The following is a 13,188-nucleotide window of genomic DNA, read 5'->3' on the forward strand; positions in this document are numbered from 1 at the left end:
TAGACAAGAATTTATTTACAGACCAAAACTAAAATCAAGTTTCAAAGCTGCTGGAGAAAGAAGTAAAATGGCAATGTCAAGTCCCTAGGTGAACTCACAGATGCAGTCATGGAGAAAGATTTTTTTTTTTAGAGGTTGATACTTATGTCAACATTTAAACAGTATTCTCTATCAGAGAAGGGATTTCAGAAAAGCACAATTCAGGGTGAGAGTAGACCTAGTATGAGACACTTGAGGCCAAGGAAATTGGCAAATTCAGGAATATGAAGGACATCATTAGATAGTTAACAAAGTTCTCGGAGAGGTTGGGAGAACCTGACATTCTGAGGCAATATTGGAGATGAAGCCATAGGAAAGCACAAGAGATCCCAAAGTATTGGTGAGCATGTGCAAATTCAGATTTTGTTTTCATTATTTTGAAAACATGATGGAGTGGCTTAGAAAAAGAAGAGATAAAATATTATCCACATGTAACAAATATTCTATAGGAACTGTAGTTTTGGAGGGCATGACTGGCAAAACAAGAGTCAGAGTCCTCCTCACCTCCAGGTGCCATTTACTTACTCCCTGGTGGTAGTAACTTATCAAAGATTAATAATATGGGAATCAGGCCAACATCAATTTATAGGACTATGCACAGGGAGATTTTATAGTGTGGCACAAGAGAATGCTCTACTCACTTTGATCAACCTGTGATAGTTTTGCTATTTATCTTACATCATTTATTTTATTGTATTTGGATGTATTCCCCTTTCAGTATATAACACTTTAAAAATAAAAGAATGCACGTAATGAATATGAAATTGTGAAGCATATTAAATGAATGAACACCTGTGGATCCAACATTCAGATTGGAAAACAAAGTGCCCCGGATTGGTGTTCCCCACCATGTGACATCTCCCTCAACCATCTGTATGTCTCTCCCCCAATTCTGAATTTTCTTTTTTTTTTTTTTGGTTTTTCGAGACAGGGTTTCTCTGTGTAGCTTTGCGCCTTTTCCTGGAACTCACTTGGTAGCCCAGGCTGGCCTCGAACTCACAGAGATCCACCTGGCTCTGCCTCCCGAGTGCTGGGATTAAAGGCGTGCGCCACCACCGCCCGGCCTGAATTTTCTTATTTCATTGACTGACTCTCACATTCTCTTCTCCTTCAATTTTGTCCTTTATTCTCTCTTTCTGTAAAGTCGCATCTTACTGTATGGATATGGTGTAATTGTTTCCTTCACCTCCGTAGTCTAGGACATGTCCTGTTGTCGTTGATGATGTTGAGTTTTGTTATATATGCATGTGCCCATGTGTCAGCACCCCAGTCTGGGAGAAGTGTGTGCTGTATACCAATATGGCTGACTAATTCTCAATGTATATTCAGACTTATACAATTGCCAGATACTCTAAGACTAACTACTACTATTCAAATATAGTGGGAACACGACCAGCTTGTGAGTTTGGGTTCACATTTAGTAGCTCCAAAGTTTATTATTAAGCCTTTCATCTCTGGAACAGCCTGTGGAAGTATGTCGTTTCCTTCTCAGAAGAGCAGTATTTTTTAATCCCTAATTTAATAAGATGGCAAAACACAATAAAACAGAAAACTTCTCCCCTACACTAAAACTTTCTTTGTGAGTGATCTGCCTGTTGGATATTTGAATTTAGAAATAGAAATCACAATGGAAGACTTTTCAGGTATCTATAGAGCTTCCTACCCTGAAGTGATGAATACAGCTGAGATATCTACTTTTAACACCTCAAAAGAAAAGTCAGGAGGTAGGTAATCCCTGAGATGTCATTGGTTTCCTTGAAAAACTTCTAGAAAATGTACCTTCAGTAGCATTTCAATAGTACTCTGTGTTCTTTTGTTAGTAGACTCTTATGAGAGTCTGAATTTTTAATTTGCTTTACTTTTGAAAAAAGTTTTCTGGAATATACATCTCTGTGTTTAACTTGGTTACACTGGTATAGTACTTTGCCTTTTTCATTGTCCACAGTTTTAATTGGTATGGCATGGGCATTGATGAAAATGCCTAATGACAAGAAAATATCATCACTAATTTTATTTCTGATGTTTTCATGCCACTGCTTTGGAAATGTATAGAAATGTTTCTTTGCTAGATGATAGCAACAGAGACCTCACATAGCTTTGAAAACAAACTTTAAAATGTGTGTGAAAAGTCACATTCTCATGAGTCTGTCTCCTTCTTCCTTCTCAATTCAGAGCCGAATTCGGAGAATGTGGAATGACACTGTCCGGAAGCAGTCAGAGTCATCCTTCATTACTGGAGACATAAACAGCTCTGCATCACTCAACAGAGGTAGTTAGGAATGATGTTTCATAGTTATTGCTTTTCTGAAGAATGTAGGAAGTTCTTAAATGAATTGCTACATATATACATGTTCTGACCCCTGTTCTATGTACTAGAAATACCATAAGGTTTTGAACCTGGTGAGTGCAGCATTATATTTCATTATTAATAGACTTTTTTTTAGTACTGAATTTTCAGGAAATCTTTTCTGAGAGAAATTTTAAAAAATGATAAACTTATTTTCCTAATCATCTGCCACTGTTATAAACTGGTGAGACGTTAGGCCTCGTTGGAAGGAGTGAAAATGGGCAATTATATGACTACATAGTCTCCTAAAGCATCGTAGAGTTCCTATTGTCCCAGGTATAAGTCAGTTTCATCATCTTTGTGGAAGTAAAATAGACTGTCCAATACATAGTTGAGGCAAGATAAGGTAAAATTAACTCTAATCTTAGTATCAAACATACATCCAGACAATCTTGAACATTTAAAGACCTAGCGTGAAAATAATGTTTATAATGTTTTATGAATGGGGAGGGGATGTTCATGTAACATTTGTGGATGAAATGCTCCAAGATCACCATTTAGACTTTGAAATCAAGTTAACAAAATCTGCCTTTTTGTTTGTGAGAATCAATCTATATGTATCTCTCTCTGTTTCTCTATCTCTCTTGAGTTTATATGTGCATGTGAATGTACATGTCAGTATGTGTGTGGTGTGAGACAGAGAAGGAGAGAGAGGAAGAGAGATGGAGGGAGGGAGGGAGGGGAAGAGAGAGGGAAGGAGAGGGGAAGGGAGGGGATAGAGAGAAGAAAAGAGAGATCAGAAATAACTTGGCTGTCATAGAAATGAGTGAATACAATTTAAAGTGGGAATTGGAAAGCACTTACAGTTTTATCTGGGAAACTGTCACTTTTATGAACTAAATTATTCTTGTTACTAACATTTTTGTTCTTGCCTTAACGTCAAACAAATTGATCAGTCTGTTTTAAGCCTCTTTTGTAATGCTACTTAGAAACAGATTATACAGCTACTTTGCTTTATCATTAAGAACTCTGATGTTGGAGCTCCAGATAGCCTCACATAAAAGGTCTTATATTCATAGAGTTACAAATAAAGTGCTAAGATAAATGGTATGCAAGCTGAGTTTGATACCAGCATGCATGGTTTACTCTAACCTTGCTGAGTGATAGGATTTAGATTTATTTGAGTCATTGAGATCGTAACCATAATTAGTGATGACTTTAAATTATCTGTATTACTTTAAGACAAGTAAAAATAGTGAGTGGAAATATTCATCCAAATACAAGAAAAGGTATTGAAATGAAAAAGCTACATTCTTATTTCCTTCATAACCAAATTTTATTCACTAGATTATGCTCATTTAGAAAGTTCCTCTCATGTTTTCTTCATGAAAATTTACAGAAACATCAGTATTTTCTCACTTTCTTCCATAAATCATCACTCACGCCTCAGTGGCCTTGAAATTAATTTGCTGCCTATGTGACCGATGTTCTTTGATGTTAAATAATGGCATCTATAGAGGTTTTGCACTTTGATCCTACAAAGAAAACTAGCTTTATCAATAAGATACTGACAAGGTATCTAGATTCCAGAGATCCCAGCAGCCATGGAAGAGTTTTTGTTTACAAAGATTGAGAAAATAGGATTTGAATGATACACTAGTCTTTTGGCCTATTGTGAGGATGGATACACTGTGTGAATTAATTTTTTTTGTCTAGTGTTGTGGTCAGATTTAATGTAAAGAAACTATGCAATGTAAGTTCAGTAATAAATGCCTTCATGAGCTATTTTTGTAACATTAAGGTCAAACACATTACATAATATCGATTTTTATTTCTTTTCCACTAGTCCCTCAAGTTTCATCAATTTTGACTACAGTGATCTGAGCATGACTGGGCCAATTTGAAATAAATTTAAAGGAAATGAACATATTTTTGTACTGACTGATTTTATATGTTAGTGTGTTCATTACGATTCCCATTCTGAAGATATTTAATGAAGCTGTTAATTTCGGAGTCTAAAGTTCTTATAACAAGATTTAAGTTATTTGGGTAATGACCGAGGGGAAAGGGTGAATATTAGTGTTTTATTTGACATGTGTTCAGGTTGGGATCTTTTTAAGATATATATTCTTCATTTTACTTGCAATATTAGTGGTGCTGGAAGTCACGGGGCTTTTCTTCATTATAAACTGGTGTGACACAAATATCCCAACTGAGGAATGCTTTAGTTTATTCTCATCTGCTTTTTTCTTTGAAATTTTCATACGTGTATACCATGTATCCCAATCGGATCCCTCATTCCCTTCCCATCTCGCTCCAGGACCACCTGTCACATCTTCCTCTAAGTTCATGTCTTCAGATTATTTATTTATTTTTATTATTTTAAGTTTCAGAGTTCAGTTAATGCTGACCATATGCTCATGGGTATGAGATTATCCTTAGGCGTATAGAACAATCTTCAAGTGACCATACTCTTGAGAAGTGGCTCTTCCTCACCTCCATAACCATCAACTGCCAAATAGCATCTAACTAGGAAGAGAGCCTCAGAAGACCCTCCCCAGTTCATCCCATTATTTTTTAAAATCTCACATGATTAGAATACTTTGAAATTTTATTTCTTCATAATATTTCTCTAAAGATAGTCTTTAACCTCCTTCTTTAATCTTGTCTTATTCCCCAGGATCTTATCTTCCCTGCATTCAGGCGTGTGTAACATATTTAGGTATGTGACATCCAAGATTCATATTTCCAAATTGACACGTCAGTCACCTCAACAATATAATGAACCACATCTGTGTACTCTACAGATTATATCCTCTATCATTAAAATAAACATCTTAGATACTACATCTTTGCATCTTCATATATTCTAACCTCCCATTCATTCTCAGGTTCAGCTATAAAATGTAGAAATTCTAATTCCATATCTTAATTAGATATGCACATCTTTTTTTTATTTTAAGAGTACTGACCCTTGGAAACTATAAGCTATGGTTTAAGAATTTTTTATTTTTAATATAGGTTTTCTTTCAAATCATATTACTGCTCATTATATCAGAGGAGTATCATTTTATAATTTGTATGTCTTAACCCATGTTCTTTCAGTCACACCATCTCAGGAAGAAGAGTCTGTCATACAGGACAGAGACACTTTTACTATTTTTTGTTGGTGTTTGGGTTTTGTTAATTTGTCTGTTTTTCCATCTGAGATATTCTTTTCTTAATCACCCTGTTGCATTGTATATATTGACTATATCAGATATCTTTTTAGATTTCCCAGTATAACCAACTTGATTGCTATTTGGACTTTATTCCTAGGTGTTATATAAAACCCTGAAAATGTATTGCTAATTTTCCATGTAAAGTCTTATATAGTCTCTTTGCAAGTCTGCTGTTTGCCCACTGGTCTTTTTAAAAAGGTTCATTTAGGTTTGTACTTCAGCTATCAGAACTCATGATTTTTTTTCCATAAATATTCCCTAAACATTTTAAAAAGTGTTTTTTCTTTCTCTCCCATGTGCTTGGCATAGTGTTGCACACCCAGGCAAATCTGCCCTTCATGCAACCAGAAGCACTACCAAAGTAACATTTCTAATGGCATTATCCCAACTGGAAGAGGGACCTTTAGACAAGCTGTATAGTGAATGCAGAGTTTCAGCTGAGAGTAACTCCAAGAGAAGCCAACTTTTCCTCAAGCTTGCTTGTCAGCTAGAGGGTTTGTTCAATGATTTACTGAAATATTTACTATTTGGTTGGAAGGCTATGGCTGTGCTCTACCCCAGCTCCTCCCAAGACTACATACAAATAAAGCAAAATTTCACTTTACCCCTGCATGCAGGCACTAGTAGGCAGGGAGTGTAGTTATTTGTTTTCACTCATAACTCCTGCTCACTATCTGTGCTTAGGAAATCTCACCTTGAATAATTGTAAGATAATACAATCAACAATAACTGAAACTTGAGTTTAATCCAAAATTTTGGATTAAATAGAAACTGAGATTCTGAAATTAGATTTTATTATGTTTTTTGTTATAACAAGTATTAAAATTACATTTAGTTTACCTTCTATTTAATTAATTGAGTTCAGACATTTTTGTTTACAACCGAGGTTTTCAATCTAGCTCCTCCAATGTGGTGGGTGTCTCAAACCTAACCCCACCTCACAGTAATTTCAAAACTGGAGTTCTTCTGAATTAGAAAAAAAATTTTTTTTCCTTATGGAGAAATGACTTGGTTAGTATCCTAAGCCTTTATTTCTCGCTTACTTTCCTACTTCTGTTTTGTCAACCTACCACACAAGTGAATATGATCTAAATGTTATATATGGAGATTTAAGCAGAAAGGCTATAGTTATTTAAGCCATGTTGAATTGTTTCATGTTCAGATAATGTTCTTTACATGTGTAGCACTTATTTATTGATACAGGTAGATTCTTATTTCAGGGTTCAGAGTTGTATCAATCTGCACGAACATTCTTAAATATTTATTGATACAGGTAGACTCTTATTTCAGGGTTCAGAGTTGTACAAACATTCTCAATACATGTATGTAGTCAGTAAAATTATGGTGGCCTGTGACAGCCCGTTTATGTTCATAGATTTGTAAGAACATAGCTACCAGCCTTTTAAAAGCTGGCCTGACCCGCTAGCAGCATTGCTGGTGAAATGGGGAAAGATTGCCACTGGGGAGACATTTGCAAGTCCTGACTGGATTCTGTTGCCTCACACAGTAGTTCTAAGAATTACACAGTTCAATTCAGTGACTTCTGGCAAAGGGATTCGTCTCTCTGAGTCCATGGAATAAGAATCTAAATGGAATGAAAACTGATTCCTGCCAGTATCCCAAGGAACCAGACATAAAAATTCACTGTTCGCCGGGCGGTGGTGACACACGCCTTTAATCCCAGCACTCGGGAGGCAGAGCCAGGTGGATCTCTGTGAGTTTGAGGCCAGCCTGGGCTACCAAGTGAGTCCCAGGAAAGGCGCAAAGCTACACAGAGAAACCCTGTCTCGAAAAACCAAAAAAAAAAAAAAATTCACTGTTCACTGCTCAGGGTTTCCTTTCCCTTTTGTTATCCAGAAAAAGGTGGGATGAACAAGTCAGTTCCCCAAATGCCAAGTAGAACAAATAGTGATGATTTACCTGAGATGATCCCAGCTTGAGGATAGCCAAAAACTAATACATAAATAAATAATTAAATAACCAACCAAACAAATACATAATTGTGATGAATTAGATATTCTAAATTAGAAAGATGCAAATTACGTCTGTCTATTCCTGTTTTCCGTTTTGCTTTGGAGCTCTGTTTTAGTATCAACCAAATAAAGACAATGTATTTTTTCCTTTCTTATATCATGATATAGGCAAACACTGTCTCCTGTTTATTTCCAAACCCTACCCTACCCTCCAGAAGCTTAGGGAACACTAGTTCAATTCAGACAGCCTTGCTAAATAACCTTTATGTAGCAGAGTAGGGATGTGACTAGACGCGTTTTTAACTCATGTCTTCTCAGAGACCCTACTGTCTTTCTCAGGAGGTTGGCCACTGAAGCAGAAGCGACTTCACAATAAATCACCTGCTACCTTATTCATATTCAGGCTTCTAAACATATTTTGTTTTTATGCTTTTAAAGTAAATGCAAATGAACAAATATAAGGGGTGTTTGACTGTGATTAATGATTTATATAAATTAAAGCTACTAGAGTAAAACCGCACATGCACTCAGTGTACTTTATTAATATCAGTAAATATGATTTGATTTATGTGCATAAAATAAGTGATATTGCCCCAAAGCCTTGCTTTTTTGAAGGATTATAAAATCACTCACTGTAAATATTAACCAGCTCCTAATATAATCTGACATCTCCTTTTGAAGTTTGCAAAACGATTTAATAATCTGCTGATAGTGGTAGCATAGCTTCATAAATCAGAACAGAATGCCTAACATACTTTTTGTTATGAGCAAGCATTATGAGGAGCAAATGTGTATTCTGGGGGCATAACTCAGCTTTTCTACTATTATATTCTAGTAGCTTTGTCATTTCTATTACTACTATAGGGATGAGGACTTTCTATGTCAGTTTCTTCCTTTGTATATGTCATTAATAAAAACCTAAAAAGGTACAATGAGATAAAGAATTCTCTGTTAGAAAATGCTTTTCTGTTAGAAAATTAACGATGTGCAGCATAACTACAGATTTTAAAGGTGAGAAACGGAGTCAAATAGAGGAGTCATAGTATTACCATGATCCCTAGCTTTACGGAGGCCAAATGTGATCAGAATGAATGCCCCTCCACTGGCAAAAGGAAAAACATTATCTATCAGTTTCAGTCAGTTAGGAGTAAAGCTATTTGTTTTAACTTCTTGGCAAAGAAGAGAAAGTGTTTCTGAGCAGTTACTCAGCGCTCTTTCTGCTCCTCTTCACCTTTGCCCTGTTATATATTTTCAAAAAGAATTGCTTTTGTTAATTTGCCTACCCCCTCACCTTCCCCATGTCCTGAGCCTTTCTTGTATCATCCCACCCCGAGTTCCTGTGGCATTTGGCCCTCACCTTCACCACCTCTTTCTTTCTCTGGTTGTTTCTTCTTTAGTTTGGTTGCCTTTACCTTCAGTGACACATCTACATACCTACATGCAAAGCCAGAATCCGTATACAAGAGGGAACATTTGATGTTCTTCAGACATAGGTTTTTGTGTATTGTATTGTTTTCAGTTTTATAGATCAAGTTTTATTCAGAGTGTGCCCTTTGAAGGTGATTTTATATGTTACATAATTTTTTTTAAAAAATTAAAATAGTGAATTTTACTAAAAGCTTTATATTCTTGATTTCAGTAAACCATTTTATATTACTAAGAAGTCATAGTTTCATTGGTTCAGAAGTTCATTTGGCAAAAATGACCAAAAACATGAAATTTAAATTTATTTATTTTTTTATTTTTATTTATTTATTTTTTTTTTTTTTGTTTTTTGAGACAGGGTTTCTCTGTGTAGCTTTGTGCCTTTCCTGGAACTCACTCTGTAGCCCAGGCTGGCCCTGAACTCACAGAGATCTGCCTGCCTCTGCCTTCCGAGTGTTGGGATTAACCATTTGCAGATTACCAAGAATTTGGCTTCCAGAAAAGGAATCAGTTAGTTCTGTATGAATAATGGAATTGTATGTTTTTCAATAAGTTATTTTTATTAAAAAGGAACTAAGGCTTAGTGCTATTTCCTGTGGTTAAGAAAAGTCAGCCTGTTAATTCCCAGCCTCAGTATGCTTTTTGTAAGTGCTTGGCCCTAATTTCCAGCTAAGTAGAACACGTAAATACATGCTTTGTCCACAAAACATGAGGTTTAGACGTGAATGACTGGCTGACATGGAAGGACACACTTGTTACCTCATCAATGAGGTGTCCCAGTCAAGAGAATTGTGAGTGGCAGTCTGGACTACCCAGTGACACTTCCTCTCAGCAGTAATGAAATTAACTGAAACAAAACAAAATGGAGGACCCTAAAGGTACATAGTTCCATCCCATGTAAGAGCGGCTACTTCCTCTGTTGTGGGCAAGTTTCATGGAAAGTTCTGAGTTCCAGTCCCACCACTGTTGGTCTAAGTCTCCAGACTCTGCGCCGCAGTTTTTTTCCCATTAATTTTTGAAGCCATCACTCAATATCTGACACATCTCATCAGCAGTGTATTCACTGTGTTCCTGGGAATTGAGAAGGAAAACTGAACTTTAAGACCTTTAGAAGAAATCATAGGTTGTCTTAGAATTAAAAACAAAACAAAAACAATACAGAAATGGTGTATATAGAAGAGGTCAGTGTCCAGGTTTTATAAGGGATGGCCGCACATCAATAAATAAAATTCAGTAATTCAGAAGCAAAGACAAAAATTCAAAAACCAAAACAAACCATCAGACAAAAACCCCTGCAGGTTAGGAAAACAAACTCTAGGTCAGAAACATGTCTAGCAATGTGGATTACAAAGGACAGCAGTAACAGGAGGTACCAAAATGCAAGTCTGATATTCCTAAGTGTCAGCAAGAATTTGACAAACTGTATTGCTCCAGGGGATGTGAGCTGATAAGAACACATCTGACAGCGTCCCAGTGATGTGTTGTAATGTAGAAGTAGTGCACACATTAACCCATGAACTTGACTTCTGAATATTGGTTACAGAAAACCCTACTAGTCTGGACATAAACCAATTAGGGCAAAGTTAAAGGGCTGAGACAGGTAATTCCTCATTTTCTAATCCTAAGCTTGAATTGTAGTATAAAGAAGAGGCTGCAGCTCGGCATTCAGAGTCCTTCATTTTATATGGAACTAACAATAAGCCATTCTGTACTTTGGGAAAGTGTCATTGAAATCCATCTTAATAGATTCCCAGCAAATGAATTAGCTATTAAAAGAAGCCGAAGTATCTCCAAACCATTTGAATGAAATTTAATAGGCAGGTTGATTAAAATTTAATAGCAAACTTGTTGGCTATTAAAAGTGCACAGTGTGTTAAATCAAGATGTCAGGTGTTCAATTTATAACTTTAGAAAAAAAAATGACAAGTGAGCTCTTGACTTTCAACAAAACATTGCTTCTTTGATACTTTGTTTGAAGTAAAACCTTAAAAATAGAAACGTCTGTTGTTAGTTATTTTACACAATTTTAAGGGAGCAGGACAGATTGCATTAGTTGTTTTCATAATAAATGACTTCATCTTGAAAATATGAAAGTATCTACTTCATATCTTAACCCTACACAACTGAAATGGCTAAGATCATGTTGTCTTCTTGTAGGTGGGAAGAAAAGGGTACAGTTATTACTTTGTCATACAGAAAAGTAATGGGAAGAAACAAAATATTTAAGATAGACAATGTCTTTGAATTGTTTCTCTGTGGTTTTAGAAGGCTCTTTGTAAAAATCTACCTTCTTACATTTTTATTTGACTATTTTATATAGCTTAATATAAAATAATTGAAAAGTATGTGGGAGAAAAATTAGTGAACTTATAGAAGGATGAAAATAAAGTTCTGTTGAAACCTTTTTTGGTTGCAAGGGATCCTAAACATGCTTGGTTATTACTGATTTGATTATCTACAAGTGAGATTACCAGTATCATGTATGGACTTGAATCCAAAAACTGTATGTTCAAATAAGATAGAACCACAATGAACAGGATGGAGGATGAGTTTAAAAAAAAAAAAAAAAAAAGGAACTATCAAGGCCAAACTGATTAGGACAAACAGAATATTCATTATCCTCTCTGTAAATAATAAGAGGTTGAACACTGAGGTTTATTGTTCTGTGGTTCCTAAAGAAGAGTTATATTCCCTTATTTTATTGAATCATTAAACTTTAAGTCACAAAATTTTTGGCCATCCAAATTTGGTGATCAAATAAAAATATAAGCACATTAAAATGGGAAGTGTGAGGCACAGTGCAGAATAGCAATCAAGTTATTTTAGGACCCTATCAGTATACTTTTGTTAGCTTGCTGTCAAGAAGAAATGCTGTTTGAAATATTTCTCTGAATGATAAATAGACATTCAAGTGAGATTCAGACTTTGATCTTGTCTCAGATCTGTCTTCTGCATCACAGTTTGAAAGCATACTGATCTGTCTTAGATTTCCAGACTCAGTAATAATCATCACACTGAACAGCCCAGGTTACACTGTCGTCCAGGTGTCCCGACACCAGAACACACACTCCATTGCTGGAAGGAGAGAGGTAAAACGTTTTGTGCGGAAACTGCCTATTGAAAGGACAGGGCTTCCTAGTCTACCATTTGAAGTTCACTCATTCAAAAGTCAGTGTTATCGGTTTTAATCTTCAGATATTTGTAAAGAAAACCAATGAAGTACCTCATTTATTTTTTTAAATTTTCATTTAAGATTTTTTTATCCATTTTACATACCAATCACAGATCCTCCCCTCATCTTGTCTCCTGCTCCTCCCCAGCCTCCCTCCCACCCCCCATCCTCTTCTCCAAAAGGATAGGAGCTCCCATGGGGAGTGAGCAAAGCCTGGTACATTCAGTTGAGGCAGGAGCAAGCCCATCCCCACTGCATCAAGGCTGAGCAGGGCATCCTTTTAAAATGACTATCTTTTCCAAGGTTTACATCCTGATTATCTAAATAACTGTTAAGAGCAGCTTCTCTGAGCTGTTCAACATAGAATATGAAAATCCTATGTGTTATTCAACTTGCCTCCATCAGAAATAAAAGGCTGAAGGAGTGGATCTTTCTGGATTACTCTGCATATGTTGAAATTCAACCTTAAATCCTTTTCATATTTTACTAGACAGCTAAATCTCATTTCTGTAGCAAGTGTACATGTATAAGGCGGTAGTGACCAGAATTCACATTAAGACATAGACATTTTTAGGTAACTACTTGATATTTAGTCTGATTTCAGCTTTTTTTCATTTGAATTGTGGCTGCTACTTTGTTGCTACTACAAAAATTAGCATTTGAGGAATATTTTATCACTACAAACAATTCTATAATTGTTTTATTTTTTCTGCCTCAACAACAACAATAGTAAGTGTATCTAGTGTACTAGAAGCAAGCAAGAAACTACCATTGGAAACTGGCCAATGAGCTCATTTTAAAAATTATTTCAAATTGGTCCTAAAGAGATGACGCAGTGGTTAAGGGCACTTGCTGTTCTTGCAGAGGACCCAGGTTTGGTTCCTGGTACCCACATGGTGGCTCATAACAACTACCTATAACTCCAGTTCCAGGGGCTCTGATGACCTCTTCTGGCTTTTGCAGGAACCGTATGTGCATGTGATGTTCATATTTACATGTAGACAAACACTCATACCCATAAAATAATAGTAAGTCACCCTTTAAAAAACTAGTCCAAATGGATTTCACTAC

General features: G+C 35.9%; 1 protein-coding gene across 36 annotated transcripts in view; it reads left to right on the plus strand.

Moving 5' to 3' along the window:
* Positions 1–13,188, plus strand: part of Adgrl3 (adhesion G protein-coupled receptor L3) — a 754,357-nt gene that overhangs the window by 693,142 nt on the left and 48,027 nt on the right. For 19 of the 36 annotated variants that reach the window (XM_052735282.1, XM_052735260.1, XM_052735261.1 and 16 more), the window contains one exon: positions 2,212–2,308. In XM_052735282.1, coding sequence (XP_052591242.1) covers positions 2,212–2,308 — 97 coding nt within the window. Of the gene's footprint in view, positions 1–2,211; positions 2,309–5,006; positions 5,049–13,188 lie in introns of all 36 variants that reach the window. The other 17 variants (XM_052735248.1, XM_052735252.1, XM_052735247.1 and 14 more) reach the window with 1 other exon arrangement.

The sequence above is a fragment of the Peromyscus californicus genome, unplaced genomic scaffold, assembly GCF_007827085.1.
Source record: "Peromyscus californicus insignis strain IS unplaced genomic scaffold, ASM782708v3 Scaffold_13__1_contigs__length_99412109, whole genome shotgun sequence".
Classification (NCBI taxonomy): Eukaryota; Metazoa; Chordata; class Mammalia; order Rodentia; family Cricetidae; genus Peromyscus; species Peromyscus californicus.